Source organism: Notamacropus eugenii, chromosome 1, assembly GCF_028372415.1.
Source record: "Notamacropus eugenii isolate mMacEug1 chromosome 1, mMacEug1.pri_v2, whole genome shotgun sequence".
NCBI lineage: Eukaryota > Metazoa > Chordata > Mammalia > Diprotodontia > Macropodidae > Notamacropus > Notamacropus eugenii.
In genome coordinates, this window is record NC_092872.1 from 709311679 (window position 1) to 709331090 (window position 19412).

At 42.4% G+C, this 19412-nt stretch overlaps 1 protein-coding gene across 5 annotated transcripts in view; it reads left to right on the top strand.

Moving 5' to 3' along the window:
- Positions 1-19412, top strand: part of WWP2 (WW domain containing E3 ubiquitin protein ligase 2) — a 120317-nt gene that overhangs the window by 80041 nt on the left and 20864 nt on the right. For all 5 annotated transcript variants that reach the window (XM_072636462.1, XM_072636461.1, XM_072636460.1 and 2 more), the window contains 3 exons: positions 7205-7294; positions 12273-12447; positions 19028-19082. In XM_072636462.1, coding sequence (XP_072492563.1) covers positions 7205-7294; positions 12273-12447; positions 19028-19082 — 320 coding nt within the window. The remainder of the gene's footprint in view (positions 1-7204; positions 7295-12272; positions 12448-19027; positions 19083-19412) is intronic.

Consider the following 19412-nt stretch of genomic DNA (forward strand, 5'->3'; position numbering starts at 1 on the left):
TGCTCTGAAGGCTCTTTCTAAAAATATCAAACAGATGTCTTCATGTAGAGAGGATATGATCTGTGGGGTAAGCATTCGGAGCAACCTTGAAATCCATTGGTATTTTGATGGAAAAGTTTTTAATCTCACCATAAAAGTTGGTTGAAAGGGACAGAGACATAACCTTTGACAGGGAGTGTTAATGAAAAGAATTCCCTGCACGTGTCCCCTGAGTTCAAGGAGACCCAGCTAAGGAGTTTGACTAAGGGTCAGCAGTTAACCGAGGGGAGTGAAGGATAGACGGGCTTATTTTGATAGATGATGCTGGAATTTGCCAACTGTGCAGTGTGAATGAAACGAAAGGATCTTTATGGATCCATGGGCATAATATAGATGTGCAGTCTAGTGCTTGCTCCATAAGGAAACTGCCAGGCTAGAGTTATGGTTAGGGAAGCCAAAGTGGATGTTTGATCTCAGCAACAGTTTGATACTGAAGGGAGATAAACTTGGGAAGAAATGAACGAAGAAAGGTCTTTTTCTTTTCTAGTTATCTTTTTTTTTAACTGAGCTAACAAAAGGATAAATTTGTAGAAAGATATTGAATATCTAGACACTAAGGGATCCTTTCATTCCTAGGATCACCTGGGATCAAAGATAGGATGGAGATAGTTCCTTGGTTATAAGTGAAAAGAATTTCAGAAAGCAAGTTTGTTTATCTGGGAGTGAAAGATTGGGGGAAGGGCAGAGCAACTGGAGGACAGTTAAAGGCATTTAAAAAATGGTGTGGTGGATTTTAATTGCCCCCTTTGTGAAGATGGGGGTTAGGGGGGAGCTTCAAGACTCCAGTCCAAAATTTAAGCATAAGCTAAAGCATAGTAAAAGTGGCTTAACTAGGTGAAATACAAAGGTGGGATTGTCACAAGTTGGGACTACAGATGGAAAAATTATGGAAAGAATTTTTGGTATAAAAAGAAATGTGTTTAGTAGCTCCCTTCATCCTTCACACCTACAGCAGATAGTTTGCTCTTGACAAGGGGGAAGCACTACCCACAGGTGGACAGTTGCCCAGGTGGTGAATTAGTGACTGAAAAGTAAGCAGATGAACTCTGGTGTGGTTGCTTTGTGGCAAGGAGATTGGCCAAAAGCTTCCAGGTGGAAAATAGGGTTTTTCATTCTCTTTGTGTTGGAGGAGAGGAAAGGTATAGCAGACATCTGCTCCAGGCCCTAAAGAATTCTGAATACTACCTCTGTACAATGTACATCTGTGTATCTAAAGAGTGAGGCTGAGATTCAGGAAACCATGGAAAAGCAACCATCTTGATGCCCCAGAATTTTCAGTTCCTGGTCTTTAAGGTCCCTTTCTTCTTTCAAGACACAGCTCAAGCACTGCTTCTCCTTTTTAAAAAAATTCAATATTATTTTATTTTCAGTTACAAATTCTCTTCTTCCTTCCTCACCTTCCCCCCTTCGTGGAGAATGCAAGGAAAACAAAACCTGTTACAAATATGGATAGTCAAACAAAACAATTTCCCACATTAGCCATGTCCAAAAAAGAAACACAAAATATGTTTCAGCCTACACTCTGAGTCCGTCAGCTTTCTGTCTGGAGGTGGGCAGCGTGTTTTCCTGCGAGTTCTGGAATTGTGGCTGGTTGTTGTGTTGGTCCGAGTTTTGAAGCCTTTCCTGATGACCCCACATGCTAGTGCCCTCCCTCTGAAACTCCCTTTTTCTTAACTGCTTTCTGTTTATTCTTTATATGCTTGTATGTGCTCTCCTTAAACTAGAATGTTAGCTCTTGAGAGTAGGACTTGCTTCACCCTTTGATATTTGTACTCCCCTAATTGAAGTTCGATTGGGCCACTGAATATATTTCCAAGAAAGGTATTTAGATTAATTACACTATAAATCAATAAGTATTTGTTAAGCACTTGTTCTGTGCCAGGCACCTTTGTGCTAAGTGCTTGTGATATAAAGAGAGGTCAAAAAACAAAGTCCCTGCCTTCAGGAAGATGTTTATAATCTAATGGGCAAGACAGAATACAAACAACTATGAACAAGCCGCGTATGATGAACTGGGGACAATCTCAGAGGAAAAGCACTAGTAGTGGAGGGGACTAGGAAAGCCTTGCTTTGTACATGGCTGAATTTTAGGGGAGACATGAAGGAAGCCAGTGGGTAGACAAGCAGGGGCTTTCCAGCCATGAGAGCCAGTTAGTGAAAAAGATGAAGTATTAATATGAGGAAAGCAAGGGAGTCAGTGTTACTGGATTGGAGAGTACCTGGTGGGGAGTAAGGCCTGAGGAAACTGGAAAGGTCAGCGAAGGCCACTTTGTAAAGGGTTTTAAATGCCAAATGGAGAGTTTTTTATTTGATCGTATAGGTTGAGAACCACTGAAGTTTATTGAATGGGACTAAGCATCATCAAACTATAATTTAGGAAGATCAGTTTGACAGCTGAGCGGTGGATGGGCTGAAATGGGGAGAGACTTCAGGCAGGGAGACTACCCAGAAAACTACTGAACGGGCCAGGTGAGAGATGATGAGGGCTTATGCTAACACCACTGGCAGTATCAGAGAAGAGAAGGGGGTATATGTGAGTGATACTGCAAAGGTAGATTGAATAGGACTTGGGAATAAATTGGATCTGGGAGATGAGAATGAGGATGACACCTAGGATTGTGGTAATAGAGAATAGGGAAGTTAGGAAGAAGAAGAGAGTGTTTTGGAGCAAAGACCATAAAATGAGTTCAGTTTTAGAAATGTTGAGTGTAAGATGTTTCCAGGACATTCAGTTCGAGATGTTCAATAGACAGTTGGATGTGTGAGACTGGAAATTAGTGGAGAGGTTAGGACTAGCTAAGCAGATATGAGAATCATCAGGATAGAGATGATATTTGAATCTCTGGGGGCTGGTGAAATCCCTATGTGAAATAGTTTTAAGTGGAGAAGTGCCAAGAACAGAGGCCAGGGGGAAACCCATGGTTGGGAGGTGTGACCTGGATGAAGATCCAGCCAAGAAAGCTGAAGAGTGCCAAGATAGGTAGCAGGAGAACCAGGATAGATGAGTGTCTCTAAAACCCAGAGAGGCACACTGATACACCATTGGTGGAGCTGTGAAATGGACCAGCCATTCTGAGAAGTAATTTGGAGCCATAGTCAAAAAACCATTATTCTGGGCTTCTCCTTTGATCCACAGATACCATTTTCAGGTCTATACCCAAAGAAGTCAAAGAATGAGGAAAAAGATGTGTGTGTGTGTGTGTGTGTGTGTGTGTGTGTGTGTGTGTGTGTGTGTGTGTGTACGCGTGCATATATAAAATGCAAAAAGCTGCTATAAATACACATACATGTATAAATACATCATTTATACATGTATGGATAGACAGATATAACAGCCCTTTTTACAGTGGCAAAGAACTATAAACAAAGGTGCCCTTCAGGTGAATGGTTGAAAAAATTATAGTGAATGTAATTCACTAAGAAATGACTAAAGAAGTGGTTTCAGACAAGCCTGAGATTTGTATGAATACATGAAGAGGTAATTGAGTAGAACCAGTGGAAAATTTATACCATCATCACAACATTGTTAAAAATAAAACATTGAAAGACTTAAGAATTCTGATAAATGTAATGACCAGTCAGTATTCCAGGGACTTCGTGATGGAGCCTGCTTCCCCACCTCATTGACAGAGAATTAATGGACTCAAGATGCAGTTTCAGACATGTATTTTCAGATACAGCCAATGTGGAAATTGGTTTTGCTTCTCTTTGCCCATTTGTTATGAGATTTTGTTTTCCTTTTTTCCAATTTGGGGGTTGGTGGGAAGATAAGTGGGGAATAGAATAGGATGGAGGAAAAAAAAGAAAGAAGAAAGGAAAAGATCTTTGAAGCATTAAAGAAAACACAGAAGAGTACAGAAGGAATGCCAGAAAGAATCATAGAAAACTAAGACAGCTTTGAAAGTTACATGATGTCTTTATACCATACTTAAAAAGAAAATCAAACTCTGTGTAATAGAGGTCAGCATTTGTATATACAGTCCTCTTTTTCTGTTCTAATATATATATATATATATGTATATGAAAACACCTGTTTGGTATTTATTAATTTTAGAGTATCAAAAGCATAAATCTAGACAATGTGAAAACAAAGGATGTCAATAAAAATCTATTTCAATTTCTAAAAGAAGATTAAGAAAAAGAAAAGGGAACTTTGAAGTGAGGGATAGAGTCCCACCTGTGGGGTTGTCCTGGACTCCCCCCCACCCAAGTTGTTGCCAAAACCTGTCCGTCTCATCTTTGCAACATCTCAGATATGCCCTTTTCTCCTCTGACACTCCTCTGGTGTAGGCTGTCATCGCCTCACACTTGGACTGTGGGTGACTCTGCCTTCCTCAAGTCTCTCCTCACTCCAATCCAGTCCTTTTTAGGTTTTCCTAAAGTGCAGGTCTGATCATGTCACCCTATTACTTGATAAATTCCAGTGGCTCCTTATCACCTCCAGGAACAAATGCAAAATGCTCTGTATGGCATCTTCAAAGCCCTTCATAACTTAGTCCCTTCCAGTCTTCTTAGAGCTTACTCCCTGACATGTATTCTTCATTCTAGTGTCATTAGCGTCCTGATTGTTCCATGAATCAGACATTCCAACTCTAGGCTCCAGGCATTTTCTCTGGCTGTCTCCCATTCCTGGAATGCTCCCCCCACCTCTATTCTAATTACTGACCTCCCTAGCTTCCTTTAAGTCTTGTCTCATCTCTTATAGGAAGCTTTTCCCCACCCCTCTTTATTCACTTTCTTCTCTCTGTTAATTCTTTCCTATTTATCCCATGTATGGTTTGTATATATTTGTTTGCATGCTGTCTCCCTCATTAGATTGGAAATTCCTTGAGGTCAGGGACCATCTTTTAACTTTTTTGTATCATCTGTTAGGGAATTAAACAGCAGTGGTGGTGGGAGTTGGGTGAACCACCCTGACTCCATCTTGTGTCTCAATTCTGGAGCCAGCTCTGCTCCCATCTCATCTTCTACCCTCCACATCTGTGCTTCTGGCACATACATAGCAGGTGCTTCATAAATACTTATTGATAGATTGAGAAATATTTAATAACCCATTCTCCAGCCCTTTTGGGGAAAAAGAATGTACGCATAACGCATTTTAAAGTTTCATCTGCATTGTTTACATTTGACTTTAGCAAGCCAGTAGGACATACCCTGCATAGAACAGTAGTGAGTGGGGATGGATGGATGAAGTGAGAATTTTGGGGGAAAGGGGAGACAAAGGCATGTTTGTAGGTAGCAGAGAAGCAGCCAGTAGATGGGGAGAGATTTAAGATAAGTGATAGAGTGGAGATGACATTGGGGATGTTCTTTTGGAGGATATGAGATGGAATGGTGTTAGTTGTACATGTAGAGGGGGGGCCTTAGCAGAGAAAAGGACCACCTTTTCTTCTGAGATGGAAGTAAAGGAGAAGAGAGTGGCAAAAGGCATATGGATGATGTGACAGGAGGAGGGGAGGGAGAGGGAACTCTCAATGAATGGCTTATATTTATTTTGGGGGGGAAGGGAGTAAAATGTGAGGCAAGGTTCTCCGCTCAGAGAGTGGCGAGGAGAGCGATGGGGAATTTGAGGAGGGGTAAAGAGGTTTGGAAGAGCTGCTGTGGAGAGGGGGATGGTTGGTGATGACTCCCAATTAGGGAGGGAGAAAAGGAGCCTCATGGCAGTGAGGGCCCACTTGAGTTATGTAGTGCAGATTCGTGCTGGACCCATTTAGCATGGTTTTCTGATCTTCTTCATCTCATTCAGCAGCACATTAGTAGTAGTGAAAGCAGTGGATGGTGGAAGTGATCCAAGACTGAAGCTTAGTCCAGCACGGTCTTCAGTACAGTAAGGAAGCCAGGGGACTGGAGAAGGAGACAATATAGGGTTGAAATGGGGATGAGCAATATCCTCCTCGCTTATCTCACAAGGTTTTTGTGAGGCTTAAATGAGATTATGTATTTTTTTTTAAAACTTATCTTCTCCCTCTACTACTCATTGAGAAAGTGAGGAGTATCACGCAAAACCTATTTCCACATTTGCCATGTTGTGAAAAAATAAGTGACAAAAATATGGTTGAGTCAGCACTCACTTTTCATCTCTTTCAGGAGACAGAAGGTATCGTTTGTCATGAATTCTTTGTAATTGTTGTGGATCGTTGCATTGATCAGACTAGCCAAGTCTTTTGTGGTTGGTCCTCCTTGCAGTCTGGCTGTTACTGTGGACAGTGTTCTAGTTCTGCATCATTTCGGGGAAGTCTTCCAGGTTTTGTAAAGTGCTGTTTACATCTTAAAGCACTTTAGAAATGCAAGCTGTTATTTAGTGCTTCGTTTTGCCCTTCCATTAGCACTGATACAGAGTGTTAACTCTTGCCACCTTTGGTTATAGTAGAAGACAGACTTTGCAAACTAAAGAGGGCAAATAAAAAATGATACATCTTGGTTTTTTGAGTCATCTGTTGGTCTTACATTCAGAAGATACATTTGATCATAATCATATAGAGTCAAGTCAGCAAGCACTTATTAAATGCTGTCTGTGTGCTAGGCACTGTATTAAGTAGTGGGAATAAGCAAAGAGAGGCAGAAAAAAATTCTTTTAAGGAGCTCAAAGTGTACTGAGAAGACAACAGAGATCACTCTGTACATACAAGATCTGTGTCTGGAGGGGGACTGGGAAAGACCTCTTATATGAGGCAGGGTTTGAGCAGAGACATGAAGGAAGCCTGATTCGCCAGCAGCTGGAGGATACAAAGAGGGAGAGCATTCCATGTATGGCGGACAGCCCAGGAAAATGCAGTGTGTGCCAGAACTTCGAGTAATCATCTAACAAGGCCCCTCCCCCCCAAAAAAGATGTGATCCAGGAAGAAAAGTAGAATTGGTACTGTATAGCAAGATATAGATAAATTCATGTATCATAGACTCTGCTCCAAGGAATTATGGGATTTTAGGTCTGTTTATGGCACCTTCGTTATCCTCTCAGATATAAGAAGCTTCTTGAGGGCAGGGCCTTGGTCATTTAAAATCTTTGTTCATGTTGTTCACTTTGCACATGGGGGGCATGTGCTAGTGGTTGGATTTGTGGGATTCACTGGGATTTTGGTGGTCAAGGACTGACTGCCCTTCCTCACCTACCAGGTTTCCATTCTCTGAGCATCTCACACTTTTGTTTCTTTCATTTCTTTTCAGGTGGGAACAACGAGAGCTGCCCAATGGGAGGGTCTATTATGTTGATCACAATACGAAAACGACAACTTGGGAAAGGCCTCTTCCTCCAGGGTGAGTCAGCCTGCTGAGACAGATCGGGGAATCCTCTGTCTGGGGGGCAGGTATAGCTGAAGGGACTCTGCTCTCTAGTCTTCTGGCCTCTTCCCTTGCAGTTGTCTCTCCCCTTTTCCTGTCTCTCCTGCATTGACTTGAGGCCTGCAGGTGTCTCCTGTGGGCAGGAGCCAGCTTTGCTAGGTAACAAGGGGAAACTTGGGTTAAAATAGTTGGGGATTTGGAATTTGAGGCACCTGGGCTGTGGATGCCCAATGACAAGTCAATAGTCAAGTACAAATACACTGCATAGAAACTTTTCTGTTGTTAAGTGAGTCAAGTGTTTCTAGGGCTTCTACCTGGTTTTACCAAATATTGCAGCACGTTTCTTGGATTACGTAAACTTTTTCTTAGTTACTTTTCCTGTTTGTTCATATGGAATCTGCTTTCATTTGTCAAGTCTGTGTGGGGATTTTTAGAGCATCATCATTGTAGCATTCAGAAGAGAGGGTGGAAGGAGGTAAGAGTAGGGAGTGTTCTTGGAAAACTCACGAAAATTAGCAGGAGAAATCAGATATTAAGTCTGTCCTTCCAGAGGTCTGCCATTGCAGACTGTAGGCTTCTGCAGTCATCTGAGTTCTGGAGGGAGGGAGGGGCATACCGTGCCATAACCAGAGACACGAGGGGCTTCCAAGGAAAGAGAACTGTCCAAGTGTAAGGAGAAGCGGTTTGGTTCCATGTCTGCCAGGGACAGAACGTACTTTCCAAATGTGAATCCCCACATTGAGAGCTTTTGAAAGGGAATGTCTCCCACTCACAGAAAAAAGAACCCTTTTCTAATAAAGTAGCCATGAAGGGCTTATATGTCCATGGGCGGGCAGGCTTCCCTCCTTCCTCTTAAATGTGGTGTGGGGAGGGGGGCCGACAGAGGCCAGATACCTGAGAGGCCTCATGCTCGGCTGCTGCTCAGATGCCAGGCAGGCCCTGAGCAAACACAGCCCCACCTTCTCTCCTTATGACTTTCCATTAAGAGTCTCATAGCTTAGGGTTTTCCAGAAGGAGGATTTTTTCCCCTCTTTCCTGCCCCTTCTGGGAAAAGATTCTTTGATAAGTTCTCATTATTATTTCTTTTTTTCTGTTTTCCACTTTGAATGGCTTTAGAGTTTCTTTTTTAGAATGATCCAAGTTAAGCATTATCTTTCAATGGTACATTTTACAGATGTTCACATTGTGTGATCAGGATGTAGTAGTATAGGGCAACCTCTCACCCCTTCCATGTAAGTCTGAATGGGTGTGGTTTTGTTTTATGCGTTGTCTGGGAAATTCTCTTTATCTCTGCCCTTTTTTTCCCCTTCTCTTTTCTCTCTTTCTCTGTCTCTGTCTCTCTGTCTCTGTCTCTGTCTCTCTGTCTCTGTCTCTCTCTCTCTGTCTCACACACACACACACGTCTAGACATTTTATTCTTTAGACACAATTATATTAGATTTCCTACAGATTATTCAGGCCTGGTCTTAGTGGTTGGGTGGCATGGAAATAAAGATGTTCCATGATGCTGTTTGAGAGTGGATCCTCTTCCTCCTTTTAGCACTGTGAGGAGACAGCGAGACCTGGATAGGGGCTTTTGTGCTTCATTATGGTACTGGGATTTTCATGAGACACATTGCAACTTCATGCCCCAATGAGACCGAATCCTAGCCCCTTGCCCCTCCCTATGAATATCTCCTGAATTCTTCTTAAAGGAAAATAATTTGGAAGTCAAAGCTTCATTCTTCTCAGTACTTCAAGCCTCCTCATGCAGTGTCACAGTGGGGAAAACTGGGCAGAACACATTTGTGCTCTCATCAGTAGTCAGTGGGAAGAGAGCTACCCTGGGGGAGGTCAGTGTACAGCAATAGTAGGGCAGTCTTCAGAGTACAGTCCTTCTGTCATCCAGCCTTGGCCACCACCTGGTTTATTTCTGAGGAAAGACTGAGCCAATGGCTTCAGCCCAGTGTATGCACTCATCCATGTCAAGTGCAGATGGAACAATTGTATTGAACCATTCTGATGTTTCCCTGATAACCTGAGAGTGTTGAGGATGGTGGCCCAGGCTCCTAGTCTTTGCCACTCTCTCAGGCAACAACCAGTCTTGACTCCTTTGCTTATAATAAAAGCAAGTAATCTCCTCCTCCTTTTTTATATTTTCATAAAATGAAACAATCTGGGTTCTTTCTGTCTTTTTTTCCCAGGGCTTTTTAAGAAAGCAAACCCTTCCTTCCCCATCTCTCTAATCCTAGTACTTTTACTCCATAGAGCTGAGGTCCAGGAAAGGAGCTTTGCTCACAAAGTAGTACCAGGGCATGGGTACCTGGTCTGAAGTCAGAGGTCCTGGTTCTCAAGTCTACTTCTGACACTTTGTGTTTGAGTGACTTGTCTTCACCTGTAAAATGAGAGAGCTAGATTAGATGCTTTTATAAGTACATCCCAGCCCCAGTCCTGGGGTCCTAGGAATCATTTAACCTCTAAGGAGCTTTCCAGTCTGTCAGGCAGTCAGTCAGTTGACAAATACTTATTAAGTGATTACTGTGTGCTGGGTACCTAGCTAAGTGTTAGAGATACAAAGAAATGCAAATGGAGGGTACAGCTCTGTCTTCTATGGGCTCCATTCGGGTAGGGAAGACAACGTGTAAATTTCCAGGGGCACAAAAACTGTGTACGTAACAGATGAAGAGGGGAAGGCATTACTGGGATGGGGGCAGGAAAGGCCTCTGCAGAAGCAGGGATTAGAGCTGAGGGGTGAAGGTGTGGGGGACACCAGGGCAAATGCAGGAAAATGGGCAGTGGAGCGCTGTGTTGGAAGAACCACAGGCAGGCCATTAGAGCTGGATTGTAGGGTGTAAATCTGTTACCCCTGGCCTTGTTTCCCACTCGCGGTTTGATATCTGGAACTCCCTTTTCGGTCCCCTCTGGCTCAAGACCCTTCTTTAGCCCTTATGGTAGATTTAGAATTATAGAGAAGCCATTTCTTTCTTCATGTACTCTTGTTCTTATAACTGGCTGTTGATTGGAGGGTACTTGGTCATTCTGTCTGTTTAAATCATGAATTCTTTTGGGGGTCATGGACCCCCTTGGCAGTCAGAATAAGGTTTTTATACCCACAGGATTACAAAGGAGACCAAAAGTTAGTGAAAATAAAGATGTGATTTTTCCCTCCTTCCCCCAAACCAAGCTCATGGCCTCAGGGTAAAAGCTTTGCTATAAATGTAATTTATTCCATGAGGCAGTTGATCTTTTCTTCTTCCTTGGTGTTTTTATTTCATTTCCCAGAGTGTTCAGGACCTACAATGGAAAAGGACACCATGTCTATGTCACTCAGTTATCGTCAGCTTTGTCATCAATAACTCATGCTCTTTAGGTACCCACTGTGAGCAGGGTGCTGTTGTTAAACCCAGGGGGTACAAACATCTATAAAACATGATCTATGGCTTCCAGGTCCTTACTATCGAATTGGGTAAGCAAGCCATTTACACAAAGAGGTAAATAAGTGCGAATGGCACACACTTTGTGCCTGGTGACCACTGTAGACAGAAAGTACTCTTAAGAGGTCAGAGACTGGAACTGTCACCACTAACTGAGATAGCTGGGGAAAGATCCCCAGAGAAAGTGACACAGAGAGAAAGAAGCAGGGCGTTCCAAGCAGAAGCACTATAGACATTTGACCTGGAGGAAGAGAAGGAGGAGATACGGAGGGTTGATGAAGATGCCAGTTTGGCTTGGGATCAGAGGTGAATTCATGTAGGGAGATTAATGGGAGATGGATTTAGAGAGCTTGAGGTTGGGGCCACATTTTGAGGGGCTTTGAATGCTAGTCTGGGAATTTTGAACTTACTAGCACCAAAGGGCCATTGGAGCTTTCTCATCAGGGGCATGGAGGATAGGAACAGAATGATATTAACACACTAGTGATACCTAAGCTATACTGGAGAAAGGAGATCCCAGATGTTGGGAAATCAGTAAGGAGAATACCGTCATTGTATAAGCAGAAGGCAGTAACTGGATAGAAGGCTTAATAAGGCTGATGGCCCCGGGAATAGAAAAAGGAGGGACCAATACAAGAGACATTGTGAAGGAAAGACTGCTGTGACTTGATTCTCTACTGACTGGTGTAGGAAAGGGGGGAAGGGTAGCGGGAGAGACGAGGATAAATCCAGCTTTCCACACCTGGAGACATTGATAGAAGCAGGAGAAGGCATAAAGGCGAGCTAATTTGGGGGAAAGATGATGAGTTTGGCTTTAGACATGTTGAATTTGAAGTTATTGCCAGATGTCCAAATGGAGGTATCTAGCAGGTAGTTAGTAATTCAAGATAGCAGCTCTAGAAACCAGACCTGGCAACTACAGATTGCTTAAGGGGAAGAGCAGTATAATGGGGGCAGGAGTTGGGGGCAAAAACTAGAGAAATAGCCAAGAGCCAGAAGACAGAAAGTGGCTGGAAGATTAAATCGGGAGAGCCATAGTATTGAGATATGACATTGCATTCATAGCAAGGGGAGACCAGAGAGGGTAATAGGCAAGAGTCTTTCTGAAAGATTAATATTAATGTTGTTAATATTAATGCTTTGTGTACTGCATGTCAGTCTGCTCTTGAGATTCAGCTTTTGCTAGTCTTTTGACTGGCTTTCCTGGCAGTATGAATCATGTTATACCCACTAGACTTACCTGCCATCTTTATTCCTTGCATTACTGCTGACTTCCCCATGTCATTTCCAGAGCTAAGGTGCTATAGTTCAACCCTGGACAGAGATGATAGAAAGCCCTTTCCTGCATACACAGCTCCACTGGGTTTTTCTTAATACTGAATGTTCTCTGTAAGCCTTGGAGACTGGGATCTTGCTGCTTTCCTGGTGGGCCCCCAAGTTCCTGGGCCCCAAATCAACCCCTATTTTCTTCAGCCTGGGAAATCTTGGGCTCCCCCAAGATTTAGAAGCCATTGTGCTGACTTTGGACTTGATGTTTCTAGCTGGGAAAAGCGTGTGGATCCCCGAGGAAGATATTACTATGTGGACCACAACACCAGAACCACTACCTGGCAACGTCCAACAGCAGAGTATGTGAGGAGCTATGAGCAGTGGCAGTCCCAAAGGAGTCAGCTACAAGGAGCCATGCAGCAGTTCAGCCAGAGATTCCTCTACCAGGTAAGAGTTACAAGGGACTTCCAGGAAGAGAAAGAAGACCTTTAGGCACGTGGAATGTGTGCTACAGTATGTTCCCTTGTGGTTGTTCTGGATGATAGGTAGGGGCTCACAAACAGTGACTTCCTCAAAAGAGGAGTTTTACTTACTTGCCAATTCTGATCTCTCTTATCTCTGCCTAAAGAAACCTTGTCTGTCTTTGGCCACATCCACCCTAAAACTGAATTCATCATCTCTGATGGTTCTCCTTGTCTTCTAGTCATCTAGGCTTGAGACTTGGAAGTCAGCTTTGCTTCATCCTTCTGTCTTCTGACTCCTCTATTCCTGTATCCAAACAGTCATCACATTCTGTAGATTTGTTCTCCAAAATGTCCCTCATCTGTCCTTTTATTCCTATTTCCATTTCTGCCATTTTAATTTGGATCCTTATTACCATTTTCCTGGGGTCTTAACAAAGCCTCCTAACAGATCTCCTTGCTTCTAGCTCCCAAAGCCAATAAAAATCACAGAACCCTAAATCTGTAGGTAGATAAAGCATTTATTAAAAGCTCACTCTGTGCTAGGCACCACGTTAAACCTTGTTGATATACATCAAGCAAGCAAGATAGTCCCTCTGCTCAAGGAGCTGATGCCGCATAAAGGGGAAATGGCATGTGGGAGGAAGGATGGTGGTGGAGGACAGGAGCCAAGGCAGTTGTCCTTAAGAAGAAAGAAAAGTCTGGAGAGTGAGCCTGGCTGAGGCCCCTCAGTCCCAGCATGTTCCATCCTCAGTGATATCTCTGTGTCACTTATTCCCTGCACATTGTCCTTCATAGTGTTCTACAGAATATTCTCATGGAATCTTAGATGGACGGGTCTAATTAATACCTGCATAGGCATCTGCTCAATAACATTCCCTTTAAGTGACCTTAAAGACCTCCTTAGTAAAGGGGGACCTACTATTTCTCAAGGCAGCACATTCCTCCCTTTTTTTCTACTTATTTTTAAAGCATTTTCTTCTTTATTGTGAACATAATCATCAAGAAATACACATTCCAAGATAAAAAATGAACAGGAAAGAGGATGTTATAAGAAACTGAAATTCTCTTACATGCAATTTTTTTAAAGGAGCATAGAAAATTTAATAAGGTAATAACAAAATTGTTGTATTTATGTCCCCTTCTGCACTTTTTTCTTCTGTACCTTTAAAAATTATTTTATTGATGTCCTCTTTTGACATGTCTTTTTATCTACTAACACCTTCCCTTCCCCTTTCACAAATATATATGGTCAGTCATATTGGCCTTGTCTGAGAATGGCTGCTTTGTTCTGTACCTCTGTCCATCACCTCTCTCCAGGAAGGGGGAGGTATATTTCGTTAAGCATGTGATGTCATAATTGTTACTGCTTTGGTTGGAGTTCTAAGGTCCTCCAAAGTTGTTACTTCTCACATTATTAATTGTTGCGATCCTGCATATTAATCTTCCTGCTTCTGTTCATTTCCATCTGCCTTGTTTTATACACATCCTTCCAAATTTCTTGGAGTCTGTCATATTCCTCATTTCTTATGAAATAGACTGAGGATGGAATTGTTATTTCACTGACAGGAAACTGACTGCCTTATAAGGCTCAGGGACCTCCTGAGTGTCCTGAGAGATTAAGGGTCACATAGTGTGTGTATATGTTAGAGATGGGACTTGAACCTAGGCTTTCTTGTTTCCAAGACCAGCCCTCTATCCAGTATGCCCCACTCCTTTGTTACCGTGTAGTACAATTCCATTACAGTCACACACTGCAGTTTGTTTAGCCATTCCCTGATTGATGGGCATCCACTTTGTTTCCAGTTCTTTGCTACAACAAAACATTTTGCTGTAAGTATTCTTATATGTGGGAATCTTTTCCTTCTGTCCTTGACCTCCTTGGGTCTGACTCCGAAGAGCATGGACAGTTTGTGACTTTGGTTATGGTCACAATTACTTTTCTAAGCACATTGAGGTAGTTCACAACTGTCGTCCCCCAACTTTTCCAACAATTACTATTTTTCTTTTTTGTTATCTTTGCCAGTTTGATGTGCATGAGATGGAAACTGAGTTTCACTGTGTGGTTGATTTCTCTTTGTTAGTGATTTAGAGCATTTTTTACATGGCTTTTGATAAACTTGCATTTGTTCATTTGAGGACCTCTGGTTAGTATTATTCTCTCAACACATATATGTTGGAGATTGGTTCTTGTTCTTACATATTTGGATCAATTCTTTCCCATTTCCCCAGTTGTTTCCCTTATGATTCTAACTGCATTTATTTTGCTTATGCAAAAACCTTTCAATTTTCTGTAATTGAAATGTACAATAAATGTTGCAATAAATGTTATTTTTTTATGCTCATCTCTATCCTTTGTTTGGGTAAGAATTCTCCCCCTAACAAGAGTTATGAGAGGAATCTCCTTCCATTAGACTCTGCTTTTTTTCCTGATATGACCTTTTATATTTAGGCTATGTATCTATTTGGAATTTATCATGGTAATCATGGCTTATTAAGATGTTGATCTACACCTAGTTTCTACCACGCTACTTTACCAGTTTCCCAGCAGTTTTTGTCAGGGAGTCTTTATCCCAGTAGATGATGTCCTTCTAGCCTAGAGCAGTTTTGATTGTTAAGAATTCTATTTTGCTGAAGGGACTGTGGGAAAACAGGCACACAAAAATGCATTGTGGGGGATGCTGTAAACTGGTCCAGATATTCTGGACAGGAGCATAGAGCTATGGCCAAAAAGCTATTAAGGCAGGAGTACCCTTTGCCCAACAGTACCACTACTAGGTCTGACCCTCAAAAAGATCAAAGAAAGAGGAAAAGGGCCTATATGTACAAAAATATTTATAGCAGCTCTTTTTATGGTGAGAAAGAATTGGAAATTGAAGGAATGCCCATCAGTGGGGAAATGGATGAACAAGTTGTGGTATGTGAATGTGATGGAAGACTTGTTGTGCTATCAGAATTGATGAGGGGACTGGTTTCAGAGAAATCTGGGAAGATTTGTATGAACTGATGCAGAGTGAAGCAGGCAGAGCCAGGAGAACAATTTATACAATAACAAGAATATTGTAACGACAAATCACTTTGAAAGACTCAGGAACACTGGTCATCACAACGACCAACCACAGCTCCAAAGGGCTCATGACCAAAAAATGAGAACTGGTGGATTCTGAGTACAGAATGAAGCATATTTTCGTCCTTCTCTCCTTCCCTCTCTCTTTTTGGATATGACTGATGTGGGTGGGGATTTGTTTTGCATAACTCTACATGTTTGTAATGGGCTTTTTCTTGACTTTTCAGTGAGTGGATGAGGGGAAGATAGATTGAGAGCGTTAGTCTTATATAAAACAAATGCCAAGGATGTACAAAAATATTTATAGTTGTTTATTTTTGAGGTAGCAAAGGATGGGAATCTGAGTACCCATAAATTGGGGAAGGTCTGAACAAGTGACAAGTATATACAGCTCAGTAGTGTGGAATTCTTATCAATGTAATGACCATCATAATTCCATCATAATTCCAAAAACATGCTACCCACTTCCTGATAGAGAGGTGAAAGATTAAGAGTGCAGAGTGTGACATTTTTATTTGGGCATGGCCAGCGTGGAAATGTGTTTTGAATGACTGTGTATGTGTGTGTAGTAGGTTTTGTTTTTCTTGTGTTCTCAGTAGGAGGGTGTGGGAGTTGAGAGGGAAAGGTGAGAAAGGATCCTGACTAATTAAAAGAGAAATAAAATAAATACACATATATACATGTGTGTATACATATGTACGTAGGAATAGACAGGAATGTTTGCATATATATGGATGATTGTATGTGTGCATATATGTACACACATGCACATATACATGTATATATATTTGCAGTGTATGTGTGTGCGTAAATAAAAACTTGGGAACTCTGATCAACACAATGACCAAGCACAACTCCTGAGGACTTGTGATGGAGCAGTACTGCCTACCTCCTGACAGAAAGGGGTGGAGTCAAAGTGCAGATTGAAGCATATCTTTTTTTAGACACCACCAGGGAGAAGTTTTGTTTTGCTTGACTATGTGTTTGTAACAGGGGTTTTGTTTTTCTTGCCTTCAATGCAGGATTGGGAGGAAGGGGAGGAAAGTGGGAAGGAAGCAAGGTTGGTCTTTGAAAATAAAATTTAACTTAAAAAAATAAACTTTAAAGCATTGTGTAAAGCAGTTATTATTTAAGTGTATTTTTTGGTCGGGAGTAGGTCTTACCAAGCAAGGATTTACGTCGGCCGCTTCTGATCTGGTTCTGTTCACTGCTTATTCCATTCTTTTTTTCTTCACTGAGTTCTTTAAAATAAGAAATCTGTGGAGCAGAGCTGAGCACTTAGAAAACCTGAACTGTTCCAATAAAATATCCATCTCTGTAAGTGTTAGTCCCTCCATTCCTCCTGGCTCGTTTGCTTACTGTATTCTACATCGTGTTACTCCCTTTCTTTTTCATGCTTTCCTTCCTTCTTCTTTTCTTCGTCTCTTTCTTACAGATTTGGAGATCTGATAGGAAGAGACTTGGTGGATAGGAAGGACTTTTTAAAAAAATCACTTTAAAGAGTTCTCATGTGTTTTATGAAGCTTTGGTGTCTAAGAAGGACCTAGGTCGATAAGTCTATCTTTTCTCACCACCTCTCCTTTCTAAGAATTGTCCTTTATGCAGCTCATCTCCTGAGGTATCTCATTTCTACATTTTTCTACTTATTGCGTTATTCCATCTTTTAGAAAAGAGCTGCCTTCTGTTTGCCTGTCTGGTTCCAGTTTCTTTTCTTCATTTGCCTGAATGTGTTTGTGGTGGTTGTACTTAATAGATGAGCTACTGGACAGAATTTCAGCTTCGTTTTACATGGGATGTCATCTCGTGACATCTGCATTCAGTGCTGGATGGTATGTTGGGGTGCTTTTTCTGGTAATGTAAAGCAGATAATCTTGTGTGTAGTCTGAGATTTTATGCGTGTCATGGATGGGGAATGATGGGAAGTACCTACAAAAGCAAGTTTCTGCCTGTCCTACTGAACTAAAGGGCAGCTTTGGAGTCTTGATTTAATATGGAAAGCACATCACTTTTAGTTGCCTTATTTTGCTTTTATTTTTTGACCTTTTCCTTTGTACCTTGTCAAGGGCTTGAGCCTTCCTCTCTCTTCCCCTTTCATGTTGGGCTCCTATAGGCACTTGGCCGAAGGAGGGCCATGGAGTCCTTCAAGCCATCCTTGGGTTCGAAACTAAACCTCTTTGTTAAAACTCTTGCATTGAGTAGTGGGCTGTGCTGTCCCCTTGGAAAAAAGTTCCTCTGTCTTCTTAGGGAGGTTATGAGGGTGGGGTGGGTAGCAATTTAGATCAATGTTTTCACAAGCTCAGACTGAGCTCCATTCATATGTTTCCCTTCCTGATCCATGGCCCCCTTTTCCCCAAGCTAGGCAAATAAAGCATCCTGAAGCCTGCATTTGGAATGTGATCCCCTAATACAACTATTAAATTTTAGTAGGTGAAATAAAAAGTCCTTTTTTAGCAACAATGCTTTTTTTATTCAACTATGAAAAGTGTTTGACAGCATCCCCCTTCCCTCCACCCCCAAATCCCTCTCCAGGGGTATGTGAACATTCAGTCTAGCATTGCCATTCCCTGGGGAGCTCCCAGCAGAGCTGGAGAAGGGGGATTCAAATATAAACACTCTAGCCCTTCAGCCAATTCTCCCCCAACACACACTTTCTTTTGCCTTCCCGCTCTCTACTTCTCTCCTTCCCTTTCTCTGCCCCCCTTTCCCAAACTTCTGGTGAGGCTGGTCCGTAGCTCTGAGCATCCCCAGGTTCAGGCCGGGTGAAGAGCTGGCTCCTGGCAGGAGGGAGGAATAAAGGTGCTTTGTGAAAGGCCATAAGAACATTCCGGGGGGAGGTGAAGGGGCTTGGGGGAGACGCCTGTCTGTGAGGGCATGAATGTCCCTTCAGTTTGAGTTAATATCGCACACTGCTGCTTACTCTCACAGTGTGTTGAGAAAGGGGGGGAGGGAGATGAGGAGGGGAGGGGGCCGTCTACAGCCAGGAAGCTCTGGGCGTGGGCAGGGCTTGTGGGAATGATTTCATTGGAAAGGCCTGCGATATTTTTTCCCCTCTTGTGTGTGGTTCTTGGAGAAAGTTGGAGGTGGTGGTGATTTCAGTCATCTTGGCCAGCAAGAGCAGAGCAGACACACATGTCTGAACTTCCCGGGGAGTCTTGCTCCTGAATTTTCCTGCCATCCCTCAGCCCCTTTCCCCTATCTTAGCTGTCCTGCCTGACCCACATTCATCCACGCATCTTGTTCTTCCCCTTACTTTTCTCTTTTCAGCTCCCTATTTGTACCTTTGGGGTACTGGGTTGGTGAGCTTTTTTATTTTTAAGTTCTTGATGGAGCAGATACCATTTCACATTTCCCCTTTATGCTCCATAAGTACCAGAGGAAAGTCTGGAGGGTGGGGGGAACCTGATGTTGAAGAATCTAAGAATCAGTTGTTGACATTTTCTTCATTTTTTAATCTATTTTATATGTGTGTGTTCTTTTTTGCTGTGTCTGTTGTATTTAGTCTTCTGGTGCCTCATCTGACCATGATCCACTCGGCCCTCTTCCTCCTGGCTGGGGTAAGTAGTGCATTCTGTTGCTTCTGTCCCTGAACCCAGACCCTCCTTCCCCAGGCTCGCTGTTCTGGGCCTTCTCCTGCAAAACTCTTGGCTTTTTCTCAGCCATTCGTCTTCATTCCCAGACTTCTTACTGTACTCTCTGTCCCTGACACTGGGGATGCCCTTCTAAAACCTTACTTTATCTTTTGGAGAAATTGTGAGCAATAGGTTCATAAGGCTGAGAAAGTAAAGCAAGGCATCCTCTTTTCCTCAGCTCTCATTAGCCTTAGTTAAAGCAACATGAGCCTATGGAAAGGCTTGGTCCTCCTGATTTTCAAAGGATTTTTGAAC